We start from the raw sequence: 14,389 nt of genomic DNA, 5'->3' as shown, positions 1-14,389 counted from the left end.
TTAATGGTATTAATTACTGTCCTAAAATAATTGTACCGTATATTCTCACTCCCCCACGTTTATCTCTCCACATCCCCACTCCCCTACCCACATATCTTCACCCACGATTTTCGCTTCAAAATTCTCAAAATACTCCATTAACCCATTTTTCATCTCTTCTTCACAAAACCAAATAAAATTCTTACTCTTATTCAAAATCCCTACCTCCGTTAACATATCTCATTACCTTGATTTTCAATGAAGAAGAAGATATCTTCAAAGAGCAGCCCTACAAAAGACAAAGGAGAAGATATTTCTTCATTTGATTTGGGTGTTTTCTCAGCAAATTCACCCCAAAAGGCTTCAAAATCAGCTCACCTTTCCTCCCGTGAAGCTAGGACAGAAGCTCGAACAAAGCAAAAGCACGATATTGATGCTGGTGAATCTTCCATACCTGTCAAATCTGCGAAAAGGAAAGGCAAAGAGATTGATTTCGATGATGATTTCGTCGAAGAAAAAGTTGGCATTAAAGTTGCAAAAAAAGTTAGAGTGTCTCCTAATGTAAAAGCTTCAAAAAAGAAGAAAGTTCAAAAATCTACTAGAATTTTTCCCCAACAGTTAGTGATGAAGGTACGAATTTATTAGTTTCAAAAATAAATTTTGGTAAAAGCTAAAAAAAATTGTTCTCATTCTTATGAAACTATATAATGTTTGATTTTGTAGTTTGTAGAAATTTTGTCTACATTACGTAGATTTGTTGTAGATTTATAATTCATGATTGTAAATATATTTTTATATAAATGTTTACCTTTTTTTTATATTGTTTAAAGATTGTAGAAATTTTGTAATAATAGTGTAGTTATGTTGTTATCTGTTTTTGACTTAGTTATGCAGTTATATAGGAATATTGTATTAAAAATGTAGATATTTGTTTTTTAGGTTTGAGCCTTGTTTGAATAAGGAATTTTTCCTTTTGCTACAAAATAGACCTTTTTTTGCACCTCATAATGTTGATTATGGGGTCGTTAGGTTTCAAACATTATCCGACCCCAGTATTCCTGGCCAAATCAAGGATTTATTGTCTGCAAATGGTTTGAAGCTTTTCAAGAAGACATGTTTTGGTTATTTGCTTTCATTGCCCAGAATATGCATGCAAAATCAAACAATTCATCTTCTGATGAAGTATGAATTGAATGCATCTGGTTCTGACTATTTTTCAGCTAAAATAAAGGGTCAGAGGTTGAATTTTGGTTTGCGAGAGTTTGCGTTGATAACTGGACTAAAATGTTTTACGGAAGTGAGAAATTTTGGTTACACACCTACATATGATAGTAAAATAATGAGAAGCTATTTTCCAAACATGGGAAAAGTTGAGAAGTCATACTTAAAACAAATTGTAACCACCAAAAGTTGGTTGAACTATGATGATGCAGTCAAGTTGTGTATTCTATATCTCATAGAATTCTTCCTCTGTCCTTCAGACAGAGACAATGTAGTGTTGGTAGACCATTTTAGGTGTTATTTGGTGAACTCGGGACAGTATACGAACTACTCATGGGGTATTGATTCTTACAAACAGTTGCTTCAGTCTTTTAGGCACAAGCTCAATCCTTCTGTTCATTCTTATCTCATTTGAGGATGTGTACTAGCTATGCAAATATGGTTGTATGAATATTGCTCTACCGTCAACACTGATATAGCTACAAGGGTTGCCAATTCTATCCCTCGCATACTTATCCGGTCAGCTAATAAGGATAAGATATGGTTATCTGCAATTAAAGATGGAATGATCAATCCAGCATGGATCAAGGTAAATGATTTTTACTTATGAGCAGACCATTTTATACAATTTATCTACATCTTTTCTACATATTATGTCTAAGTCAAACTAATTTCCTTTTTTCACTTAGTTCACCAATATAGTTGAAGCACCCGAAGAGTTTTCTAGAATGTTTTTGGCTGATAAAGTTGAATAATACTTGACGAAGTTGAAACCAAGTCCGAGGCTCCGAAAGATGATGCATCTCCATCATGACACACAAACTCAATTGGAATAGAGGACAAGATAGATATTCTAACAGAAATTAAAAAATTAAGAAAAGATGTTGACAAGGTAATATATATATATAGAATCTTGGATGTTTCTTTACTGTATGTTAAGTCAATATTTTCGTTAACTCTTTATATTTTAATATGTAGGTTGCTTTAGATCTTGGATCTTTCAAGACAGATATTTTTGAAGAACTAGGTAGCTTTCGACTACTACTCAATGACTCAATCAAGGCTGTTTTGCAGGCGATAAACAGTCAAAAGGATAACATTGATGCCACGGTAATATTTGAAATTTATTCATTTAACAGAACAATTTATATCACCTCTAAGTTTATATTATCGTCCATAATATATATATCCTAACAAATTTAAAGCATGCAGTTTGCTGGGAGTTCTACAAAAATTGCTGAGCAATCAAAAGAAAGAACAATCAACATTTTTTCCGTGCAGTAGTGATATACCAGCACATGCCAGCAGCAGTAAAAAAAAGTATGTACAACATATCTACATTATATACAATATATCTACAATATGTGTAGACATATCTACGTTATGCCTACAGTATATCTACACAGATTTACATATCTATGTAGATGTCTACAATGTACCTATGTATTACCTAAAAATATATCAACTAATGTGCATTATAATTCAAATGGGTTTCTTAGATACGGGACATGTGAATGACATGAAAATTAATGAGAGTGCTCCTGTACGTGTTGCTTTAGATTCTCATTTTGAAGCGGCAATTGATGAAAAGAATGTAGGTTTGAGTTAGTACATGTTATCATCGCATCAACATTATAAACTTAGTTGTTATCATATGCATAATATCATTTCAACAAAATTACTACATTTAATGTAGATATTGGATTCTGAAATGTTAATGTTTAGTAAAAATTTCCTACAAAATGATTAAGTTAAACATACTTACTATAACAGTGAAGGAAGCTACGCCTGCAGACTCTACAATACATGAAGACACAATAATCATTCAAGGAGAACAGAAGAATGAGGAGAAGGGTAAAAAAATTCAATCTCCCATTGAAGAAGAGAATGTTAAAAAGGAAGAAGATGATTGTCGTGAAGAAGAAACATAGAAGAATGAGGAGAAGGGAAAAAATTCAATCTCCCGTTGAAGATGAGAATGTTATAAAAGAAAGAGATAATTGTTGTGAAGAAAGAGGTGAACCAGCCGAGTACGTTAATGTAGGTGATTCAGACGAATCTAGATGTGATAAAAGGGAAGTAACACTTGATGATTTTGAGTTGCCAGAGAACTTCTCCCAGATTGTTAAGTTCGGCGAGCTTAACCAAGATGAAACAACCCCTGTGCATCAAGGAAGAACAAGGCAGCCGGGAAACCATGCCCGATCACTCTTTCTCCCTATTTTCAATTCTGGTGGCAACACTTCTGTTGGGCCTCCAATTTTTCAAATCAAGCATCCGTTTACTGGGATTATAGGTTAAAATGTTGATCCTGAGTTGTTGGATGAATTCAACAACTGGTTATACCTTGGTACCGATAAATCTTCAAGGAGGTTAGTTTATACAATTTGTTCATGTTTCTGAGTGCATTCCCTTTTTTGATATCCACTTCAATCTACATATTAATTGTAATTGCTATGTGTTTAAATAGGAGGAAAGAGACTAATTCTATAAAATATAACCAGCTAAAGTCGTGGTATAATCTTGGAGTGAAGAAAGTTGATAAAAAAGAGTAGTTTTACATTTTAGCACATCTCGGACAAGTCCACATAACACTGTAAGCACATACCCTGGCAGAATGAGATGATTGGATGATATTGTGGTTTTTCTATTTAAATATTATAGTTCATTTGTTTTAAGCATTAACAAATAATGAACTCTGTCTTTTTTTCCTTTGCAACACATTGATGTTATTTTATACTATTCGTGGAAAAGAGGAAAGTATGGTCCTGTGAACAAAACTAATTTTACAACTATTGACTGTATTTTCAAGATTAGAATTGAACAAATTTATGAAAAATGCATTAATGCTCCTGACGATAAGAAGCTAGTTGTTGTCAAATCCCAGGACGTCATAGCAGAATACATATTGGGGTACAGGCTACTTGCAAATATTGCATGGGATCAAGTTGATTTTGTGATTATGCCCATAAATATTATGGAAAAATTTCATTGGTTGTTGGTTGTTTTTGGCATTCCCGAAAGGGCTCTATATGTTTATGATTCTATGGTCTCTTTACACAGTCACATCATTGTTGAATCTGTTGTCACCAAATTTGCAATAATGACTCCCCTATACTTGTCATCCACTAGATTCTATGGCAAGCACCCAGACATAAACTACAAGAACACAAAGGCATACATTGAAAAAGGTGTTACTGACCCTCTTGACATTCAGTGGTTGGTCGGTGAGATACCCCAACAAAAAGAGGGTTCACTGTATGAAAAAGTTGTTTTTTTCTTCAATTTATTTAACAGATTTTATTCAATCGATGAATGCTAAATCTCTTTCCCCTAATTCTATTTTGCAGTGATTGTGGTGTATACGTTATTGCATTTGCTGAATATGTCAACATTGGAGAGCTATCGATTTCAAAGGAAGACCTTTCTAGTATTGATCAACATCGTGGACGCTATGGAGCTCTACTTTGGGATTATGCTAGGAAAAAGCGAGATATTGGTGCAATTAGTGAGAGTGAGGTGACTGGCAGATTAGCAAGAAGAAAAGGTCCACCAGCTGCAAATGAGAGAACAAAACTTCGGAAGAAGAAGAAGAATTAGTTTCCCTATTCTGTAGTAAATTTATAGTTAAAATATGTAGGTGTAGTGGGTTTGTAGTAAAGTTGTAGACAATATGTTACCTTAGAACAAGTTAGTTAAAATATATTTGTTGCAGATTTGTGCTACAATTGTTTTACCTTTAGTTTTGTTATTTTTTGTCCGTGAAATTACTACTTGAAATCAAAAACACTATGGAGATCCTTTTTTGGTTCAAAATTGTTAGTATTTTATTCTACTACTTTTATTTTTTGTTGTTACCCTTTGTTTTTATTATTTATTTTTACCAGTTATGAACGAGATAACACAAGTAGGGAAGAAGATGAATTTGTTGCCATTTTCTGCAAGGAAAATGTAGTTAATTTGTTTAGTTGCAGTTGATTTTGTAGAAAGGTTGTAGACAAATTGTTACTTATGAGCAAGTTTCATAACTCATCAATGTTAGCATAAAACTCCTTTAGAACTTAATTATTATGTATTTAATCTGGCAAACGCTAGAATATGTAGTTATTTTGTAGATAACTTGTAAGAATTATTTGTTCACTAATGATTTGTGATATAGATAATTAAGTAATTTTGTGGTATTGATATAAATCATTCATAATCCAATCAAGTTATGAAAGTATGAACTCAATGCACTCAGTAATTAAACAAAATAAATTCAAACCAACTACATTAAGAGTTGAAATCATTTCATTATAGGAAACAGTCTTTACTCAATATATCAACACAATTACACCTCAACTATAATTCTCCTGAATACTTCAACTATTTTTATCAAAAAATTTGTTGACTATATCAAATTTTATTTCTTCTTGGGAGCATTCTTGCAATATCTTTTGTTATGCCCTTCTATTCCATAGTTGCCACATGAAACCTTGTACTTCTTTGCCTTTACTTCATCATGTATTTTGTATATTTGTTTTTGAGATCTTCATGGATGTCTTTTCCTAGTAGGTGGATTTACAACTTCTTCAGCTATATGTTGTGGCACATTCCATTTGCTTTCATCAGACAGCGGGTCTACTGGTATTTCATAAGTATGCAAGAGGCTCTCCCTCGTGTAATAAGGGGAACAATATTGTTCATAAGACCCATCCATGTGCCTTAAAGCAGCCAAAACATGTGGACAAGGAAGTTCACGTCACGACCCTAAATTCGGACCCAGTCGTGATGGCGCCTATCGTGAAGACAAGACCAGCTGACACTTTCCCATTTCAGTTTTAAGCAATTAAATAATAAGAATTAAGTCTAAAACGTAGTAAATAATCCAAGAGTAAGCAATGAACATTACAGTTTGCAGAAATAAAATCCAACACAGCCTGATACCGGGGTATTACTAGTCATGAGCGTCTATCGATACACTACAAGTCTGAAATGTCTACCAAACTATTACAGAATAACTGAGAAAGAAAAAGAAATGAGATAAAGGGGAGAATCACGGGACTACGGACACCAAGCAGCTACCTCGTGAACGCCAAAATCTGCTGGGAGCTCTCAACCCTCGCTGGCAGGATCAGCAACGCCTGAATCTTCATACGGGGTGCAGGGAGTAAAATGAGTACTCCAACTCAGTGAGTAATAATCATAAATAAAGACTGAAAGCAAGAAATCACGTAACGCACAGTATAAGCTATACGAAAATAATAAAAAGCTAGTAAAAACAGTGAAGCAATGATAATGTGTAAAGTCATTTTAATTCAGTTCAAACTTCATAAAACTGGGACACCATGCAAATGAATAATCTCTCGGATATAGATCTCTGCCAACCGCTCTGAAGAATAGGTAGTACATACAGGAATGAAGTGCGCATGCTTGGTCAATCGATCCACAATCACCCAAATAGCATCGAACTTCCTCAAAGTCCGTGGGAGCCCAACTACAAAGTCCATGGTGATCCGCTCCCACTTCCACTCTGGAATATTCATTTGCTGAAGCAAGCCACCCGGTCTTTGATGCTCATATTTCACTTGCTGACAATTAAGACACCGAGCTACAAATCCCACAATGTCCTTCTTCATTCTTCTCCACCAATAATGTTGCATCAAATCCTGATACATCTTTGCAGCACCTGGATGAATGGAATACCGCGAGCTATGGGCTTTCTCCAGAATCAACTCCCGAAGCCCATCTACATTGGGTACATATACCCGGTCATGCATCCTCAACACCCCATCATCACCAATAGTCACATATCTGGCATCATCTTGCTGAACTCTGTCCTTAAGGATAAGCAAATGCGGATTATCATATTAGCGCTCTCTGATGCGATCATATAAGGAAGACTGAGAAACCACACAAGCCAATACTCGATTGGGCTCCGAAATATCTAACCTCACGAACCGATTGGCTAAGGACTGAACATCAACTGCAAAAGATCTCTCCCCAACTGGAATATATGCCAGACTCCCCACACTCACCGTCTTTCGGCTCAAAGCATCGGCCACCATATTGGCCTTTCCCGGATGGTACAATATAGTGATATCATAATCCTTTAGCAACTCTAACCACCTTCGCTGCCTCAAATTAAGATCCTTCTGCTTGAACAAGTTTTGGAGACTATGATGATCAGTAAACACCTCACAAGACACACCATACAAGTAGTGCCTCCAAATCTTCAAAGCGTGAACTATGGCAGCCAACTCCAAATCATGAACGGGGTAGTTCTTCTCATGGGGCTTCAACTGATGAGAAGCATAAGCGATAACTCTACCCTCATGCATCAATACACACCCGATACCAACTCTCGAAGTATCACAATACACGGTATATGAACCTGAAGCTGATGGCAAAATCAACACTGGAGTCGTGGTCAAAGTCGTCTTGAGCTTCTGAAAGCTCTCCTCACACTCATCCGATCATACAAATGAAACACCCTACTGATTCAACTTGATCAAGGGCGATGCGATAGACGAGAATACCTGAACAAACCGACGATAATAACCCCGCCAAACCAAGAAAGCTGCGAATCTCTGTGGTTGAGGACGGTCTGGGCCAACTTTGAACCGCCTCTATCTTCTTCTGATCAACTTGAATACCCTCGTTGGACACCACGTGCCCCAAGAAAGCCACTAAACTGAGCCAAAACTCACACTTGGAGAATTTTGCATAAAGTTTCTCCTCCCTCAATCTCTGCAACAAAACTCTCAAATGCTCCGCGTGCTCCTCTTGACTACTCGAATACACCAGAATATCATCAATGAAGACTATGACAAACGAGTCGAGATAAGGCCGGAACACGTTGTTCATCAAATGCATGAACGTTGCTGAGGTATTGGTCAGCCCAAAAGACATCATCAAGAACTCATAATGACCATATCGGGTCCTGAAAGCTGTCTTTAGGATACCCGAGTCCCCGATCTTCAACTGGTGGTAACCTGAACAGAGATCAATCTTGGAGAACACTCTCGCTCCCTGAAGCTAGTCGAATAAAACATCAATGCGAGGCAAATGATACTTGTTCTTAACTGTTACTTTGTTCAATTACCTATAATAAATGCACGTCCTTATAGTGCCATCTTTCTTCTTCACAAATAGAACTGGCGCACCCCAAGGTGACACACTAGGCCGAATGAACCCCTTATTAAGGAGTTCCTGAAGCTGCTCCTTTAACTCTTTCAACTCCGCTGGTGCCATACGATACGGCGGAATAGAAATAGGTTGAGTGCCTAACACCAAGTCAATATCAAAGTCAATATCCTTGTCTGGTGGCATGCCTGACAGGTCTGCAGGAAACACATCGAGAAAATCCCTCACAACTGGAACAGAATTAATATTGGGAGTCTCTGCACTGACATCCCTCACAAAGGCTAGATATGAAAGACAACCCTTCCCAATCATATGTTGGGCCTTCAAGAACGAGATTACCCTACTGGGAACATAATCAGTCAAACCTTCACTCAATCCGTGGCACACCCGGTATAGCAATTATGATTGTCTTAGCATGACAGTCTAGAATAGCATGACACAGAGATAACCAATCCATGCCCAAATTGACATTGAAATCCACTATACACAATAATAAAAGATCCAGTCGGGTTTCCAGAGCCCCAGTAGTCACCACACATGACTGGTACACACGGTCTATAATAACAACATCACCTATCGGGGTAGATACATGAACAGATGAAATAAGAGACTCACAGGGCGTACCCAAATAGCGAGCAAAGTATGATGACACATAAGAAAAGGTGGAACCAGGATCAAATAATATAGAGGCATCTCTGTGGCAGACTAAAACAATACATGTAATAACAACATCGGAAGCAATAACATCGAGTCTAGTTGGAAGTGCATGGAAATGGGTCTGACCGCCACCTGATCGGCCTCTCCCTCTAGGACGATCCCTAGCTGACTGACCTCTACCCCTAGCTGGCTGGGCGGGTGGTGGTGAAGTAACTGGCGCTGAAGCTGATGGTTGACTCCTCTACTGAGATGAACTCGCAAGACGATGAGGACATTGCCTCCACATGTGACCCATCTCTCCATACTCATAACAACTCCCAAGTGCTAGAGAAGGGGACTGAATGGGAACCCCTCGTACCGGAATGACTAGCAGATGCACCTGGCATAGAAGAGCCCTGAACTGATGGAGCACAGGACGAACTCTGAGCTAGAAGGGTACTAAGTGATGACTGGCCCTGAGGAGAACTATGAGAACCATGACTCGATGATGCCCCACGATAACCTGGGCGAGCTGACTGAGTATGCCTGAAGGGACGGCCTTTGACATGCTGAAACTGACCTCTCGAAGGAGCACCACTATAACTACCAGAACCTCGAGGCCTTTTGGCCTCCCTCTCCTCTCGCTCCTAGCAACGAGCAGACTCAATCTCCCGAGCAATGTCTACAACCTCATCAAAGGTAGCACCAATAACCCTCTACATGGTCATGAGAATACGAAGCTGATAAGTGAGGCCATCAACAAACCTCATAATCCTCTCTCTATCTGTCAGAACCAACCAAATAACATGATGAGCTACCTCGGAGAACCTCATCTCATACTGCGTCACAGTCATCTCTCCCTGACGCAACCACTCAAACTGCCTGCGCAGCTTCATTCTGCGAGACTGTAGCACATACTTCTCCAGAAAGAGAACAGAGAACTGCTGCCAGGTAAGGGGTGCTGCACCAACAGGCCTACGCCTCTCAAAAGTCTCCCACCAAGTGAAGGCAACTCCAGAAAACTGATAAGTAGTGAAAGCAACCCCGCTGGTCTCCAAAATATCTGCTGTATAAAGCATCATCTGACACTTATCCATGAAACCCTTGGCATCCTCGTCCTTTGCACCACTGAAGGTTGGAGGCTAAAGTCTACCAAATCTCTCCAACCTACATTGCTTATCCTCTGGCATGGCAGGAACTACATAATCTTGAGCGGCTGCAACCGGTTGGGCTGGATGTGCCCTCGACGTTTGAAGTCCCTGCATGACCTGCTCAGGTGTGCGAGCAGCGGGAGTCTGATTGCCTCCCCCAGCCTGAGAAGTAGTTGCAGTTGTAGTGACTGAAACCGCTTGAGCTAGGCCAGTGCAAATTGATAGAATCTGAGCCAAGGCCTCCTAAAGACCTGGAATCACAATGGGCACAGTTGGTGCTGCTGGAACGTCCACAACTGGGACCTGATCCTGAACGGGGGCGGCTGGTGGATCTGCAGGTGATGCCTTAGCTGCTGTGCGGGCCACACCTCTGCCCCTACCGCGACCACGATCGCGTCATTGGCCTCTAGTGGCCATAGTTGGTGGTACTAGTGATCGTCCATCCTGACCGGTAGCGCGTGTCTTCACCATCTGTGAGAGAATAGAATAACCGAAGTTTAGTACTCGGATCATCCAATTCGCACGACAAGAATTTCAAGAATATGAAGTTTTTCCTAACGGTTCTGCAGCCCCTCGAGGATAAATATAGACATCTCCGTACCAATCCACGAGACTCTACTAAACCTGCTCATAAATCGTGAGACCTATGTAACCTAGGCTTTGATACCAACTTGTCACGACCCTAAACCCGGACCCGGTCGTGATGTGCCTCTCATGAAGACAAGGCTAGTTGACACTTTCCCATTTTAGTTTGAAGTAGTTAAACAATAAGAATTAAGTCTAAAATATAGTAAATAACCCAAGAGTAAGCAGTAAACATTACAGTTTGCGGAAATAAAACCCAACACAGCCCGATACCGGGGTGTCACTAGTCATGAGCATCTATCGATACACTACAAGTCTGAAATGTCTACCAAGCTATTACATAATAACTGAGAAAAAGAAGAAATGAGATAAAAGGGGAGAAGCACGGGACTGTGGATGCCAAGCAGCTACCTCGTGAACTCCGAAATCTGCCGGGAGCTCTCAACCCTCGCTAGCAGGATCAACAACGCCTCAATTTGCACATGGGGTGCAGGGAGTAAAGTGAGTACTCGAACTCAGTGAGTAATAATCATAAATAAAAATTGAAAGCAAGAAATCACGTAAGGCACGGTATAGGCTATACGGAAATAGTAAAGAGCCAGTAAAAACAGTGAAGTAGTGATAATGTATAAAGTCTTTTTAATTCAGTTCAAAATTCATGAAACACCTTTTTAACAATTAAGCAGGTAAATGGAAGACAAATAAGACAGATAAGCACATAAAGGATTGCCCCTCGGGCACAATGTCAACATTACCAGCCCCCTGGGCTTTATCTCACATCACAATAGGTACCCACGCTCACTGGGGGTATGCAGACTCCTGGAAGGGCCCTTTTCGGCCCAAGCGCAATATCAAGTCATCTCATGGCATCATCACTAGGCCCTCGACTACATATCAACAAGCCACCTCGTGGCGTACAAATCTCAGGCCCTCGGCCTCATAATCATAATCAGTGTTTCCTCACAACATAGGCCCTCTCCCTTACTCAGTCAGAATTTCACAAGCCACTCGGGCAATAGTAAAACATGATGCTCAGTCCAGAATATTATTTAAAATATCATATAAGTGTTAAAACAGAGTAAACATGGTTGAGTTATGAAAATAGTAGAATATAGTATAACTGAGTTCAAGTATAAAGTCAAACAGTGAGGAAATATCAATAAAAATCCCCTAAGGGTTCAAATAGTTTGCACGAAGCCCAAATATGGCATTCAGCAGTCAAATACGTGATAAAATAGTCATTCGGGATGGACTAAGTCACAATCCCCAATAGTGCACGACCTCACACTCGTCATCTAGCGTGTGTGTCACCTCAATATAGCACAATGATGTGCAATCTGGGGTTTCATACCCTCAAAACATCATTTAAAATCATTACTAACCTCAATCTGGTCAAATCTCTAGCCCGCAACGCCTTTGTCCCTCGAATTGGCCTCCACTTGCGTCGAATTTATCCAAAATTAGAATCACGGTGTCAAAATATGCTAAGGGAACGAAGCCCAAGCAAAAATAATTAATTTACAACTTAAAATCCGAAATTAGCAAAACTTGACCCCCGGGCCCACGTCTCGGAATATGATAAAATTCACATCAATAGGTTCCTTATCTCCCCACGAGTTCATACATATCAAAAGTACCAAAATCCGACCACAAATGGTCCCTCAAATTCTCAAGTCTAGGTCTCCAATACCAAGCTCTAGTTTCCCCAATTTTAACTCTTAAATTCAATTAATTACAAGCCTAATCCATGAAATAATACCATATAAACGAGTTTTAGGTCCAAAATCCTTATCTCAATGAAGTTCTCTTGAAATCCTTCTTCAAAATCGTCCAAAAAGCTCTCAAGCCGACTTAGAAATGGTGGAATAACTCAAAAATCGCGAAGAAAAAATTTATATGTTCTGGCCCGGGGATTTTCCATCTGCGTCTCAATTCCCGCTTATGCGGTACTGTATTTGCGGTCAACGAACCGCTTCTGCAGTTTTCACTTAAGTTACCAATATCGCATCTGCGATGCACCCGTCGCACCTGCACCATCGCAGGTGCGGTTCACCAACTGCTTCTGCGGTCACGGCCTTTCCAGTCTATCTCCGCTTGTGCGACCAATCGTCCGCATATGCAGCGTCACACCTGCGGTCCCCAATCCGCAGGTGCGGAACAACAGAAGCAGCAAATCTGCAGCTTCACCAAAATTCCAAACTTCTCTGTCAACCATCCGTAATCGCCCCGTGGCCCCCGGGACCTCAACCAAAAACACAAACATACCCCATAACCTTATTCAAACTTATACCAACCTTAAACACCTCAAACAACATCGAATCAACCAAAACACATCGGATTCAAGCCTAAGTTTCCAAAAATCTTCTGAATTCCGCTTTTGATCAAAACCCTACCAAACTATGTCCGAATGACCTAAAATTTTGCACACATATCCCAAATGACACAATGAAACTACCACAACTCTCGAAATTCCATTCTGACCCCTATATCAAAATCTCACCTATCAACCGGAAAACGCCAAAAATCTAATTTTGCCAATTCAAGCCTAAATCTACACCGAACCTCCAAAACACATTTCGATCACGCTCCTAAGTCCCAAAACACCTCCCGAAGCTATCCAAACCACCAGAACTCACATCCGAGCCCTTTAACGCACGAGTCAACTTCCAGTTGACTTTTCTAAATTAAGCTTCCTCAAAAGAGACTAAGTGTCTGAAACCTTACCAAATCCTTTCTGAACCCGAGCCAACAAACCCGATCACATATAGAACCGATAGACAAAGCAATAAGAAGCAGAAATAGAGAAAACAAAGCGGTAACTCGTGAGACGACGGGTCGGGTCGTCACAGTTCATCAAGCTGGAATTGTCCACAACTACATCTCTTGTTTTCAAGACAAACAATATAGTGCATCACACCATCTAGTTCTGTATAAATGTAATCTGTTGAAGCCCTCACCTACAATTACATTACAAACACACAACAAATTATCAGCAACATATACAAAATATCTACAATTATACAACAATTTATCTACAATATCTGTTCATATTTTAATTTGATGCAATAATTGATCAGATGTTATTGGATATAGCTTACTTTAAGCTTTTGAGACAATGTTCTGTTGTCATCCAACTCTTTGTTGAATTTAAACCCAAGGTATATGAATGTACCCTTTGCTTTCAATAACTTTTCATTAGTCCATCGTTCAAGAAGAGTCCTCATGTACTTTAATAGTTCTACAATCGGCAGCTTTCTTGCATCTTTTGTTATCACATTCAATGACTCTGCAATGTTTGATGTCATAGTCCAAGTTCTGTTAACCGTAGCATGTACTTGAAACCATTTGTGATAGCCAATATCGTATAAGTATGATTTAACATGCATGTAGATCTCTTCAATCTTTGACATTCTTTCAGTAAATTCATCAAGCGTGTATGATCGTGCCATGACAAAGTACAATTCGCTTAACTTTAGATGACTTTTCTTGAACTTTGACCTTATATTTGTCCAAATATTCCACATGCAAGAATAATGTGGCATGCCGGTATAAATAATAGAAGTTGCCTTCAAGATACTCTCATTCCGATCATAAACAACACACATATTTGGTCTTTCACCATATGCATGTTTGACTTACTCAAAAAACCACTTCCATGATGCCACATTTTCTGAATCAACAACAACATATGC

General features: G+C 39.2%; 1 protein-coding gene across 1 annotated transcript; it reads right to left on the bottom strand.

Moving 5' to 3' along the window:
* Nucleotides 1-13,540: 13,540 nt before the first annotated feature.
* LOC142165739 (uncharacterized) lies at nucleotides 13,541-14,146 on the bottom strand. The gene is made up of 2 exons (XM_075224106.1): nucleotides 13,796-14,146; nucleotides 13,541-13,654 (listed from the first exon to the last, which is right to left on the bottom strand). Exons 1-2 carry the CDS (start codon nucleotides 14,144-14,146, stop codon nucleotides 13,541-13,543), a joined length of 465 nt encoding a protein of 154 aa, XP_075080207.1.
* Nucleotides 14,147-14,389: the final 243 nt, after the last annotated feature.

Source organism: Nicotiana tabacum, chromosome 11 (genome assembly GCF_000715075.1).
Source record: "Nicotiana tabacum cultivar K326 chromosome 11, ASM71507v2, whole genome shotgun sequence".
Classification (NCBI taxonomy): domain Eukaryota; kingdom Viridiplantae; phylum Streptophyta; class Magnoliopsida; order Solanales; family Solanaceae; genus Nicotiana; species Nicotiana tabacum.
The sequence above is the reverse complement of the archived record's forward strand: the minus strand, read 5'-3'. Positions and strand labels throughout refer to the sequence as shown.

What these genes read in the sequence shown, in the direction of transcription:
- LOC142165739 (XM_075224106.1), bottom strand. Translation starts at nt 14,146, where the DNA reads ATGGCACGATCATACACGCTTGATGAATTTACTGAAAGAATGTCAAAG. An exon ending in CATTGTCTCAAAAGCTTAAA is followed by an intron (nt 13,655 to 13,795) that starts GTAAGCTATATC and finishes ATGTAATTGTAG; the next exon opens with GTGAGGGCTTCAACAGATTA.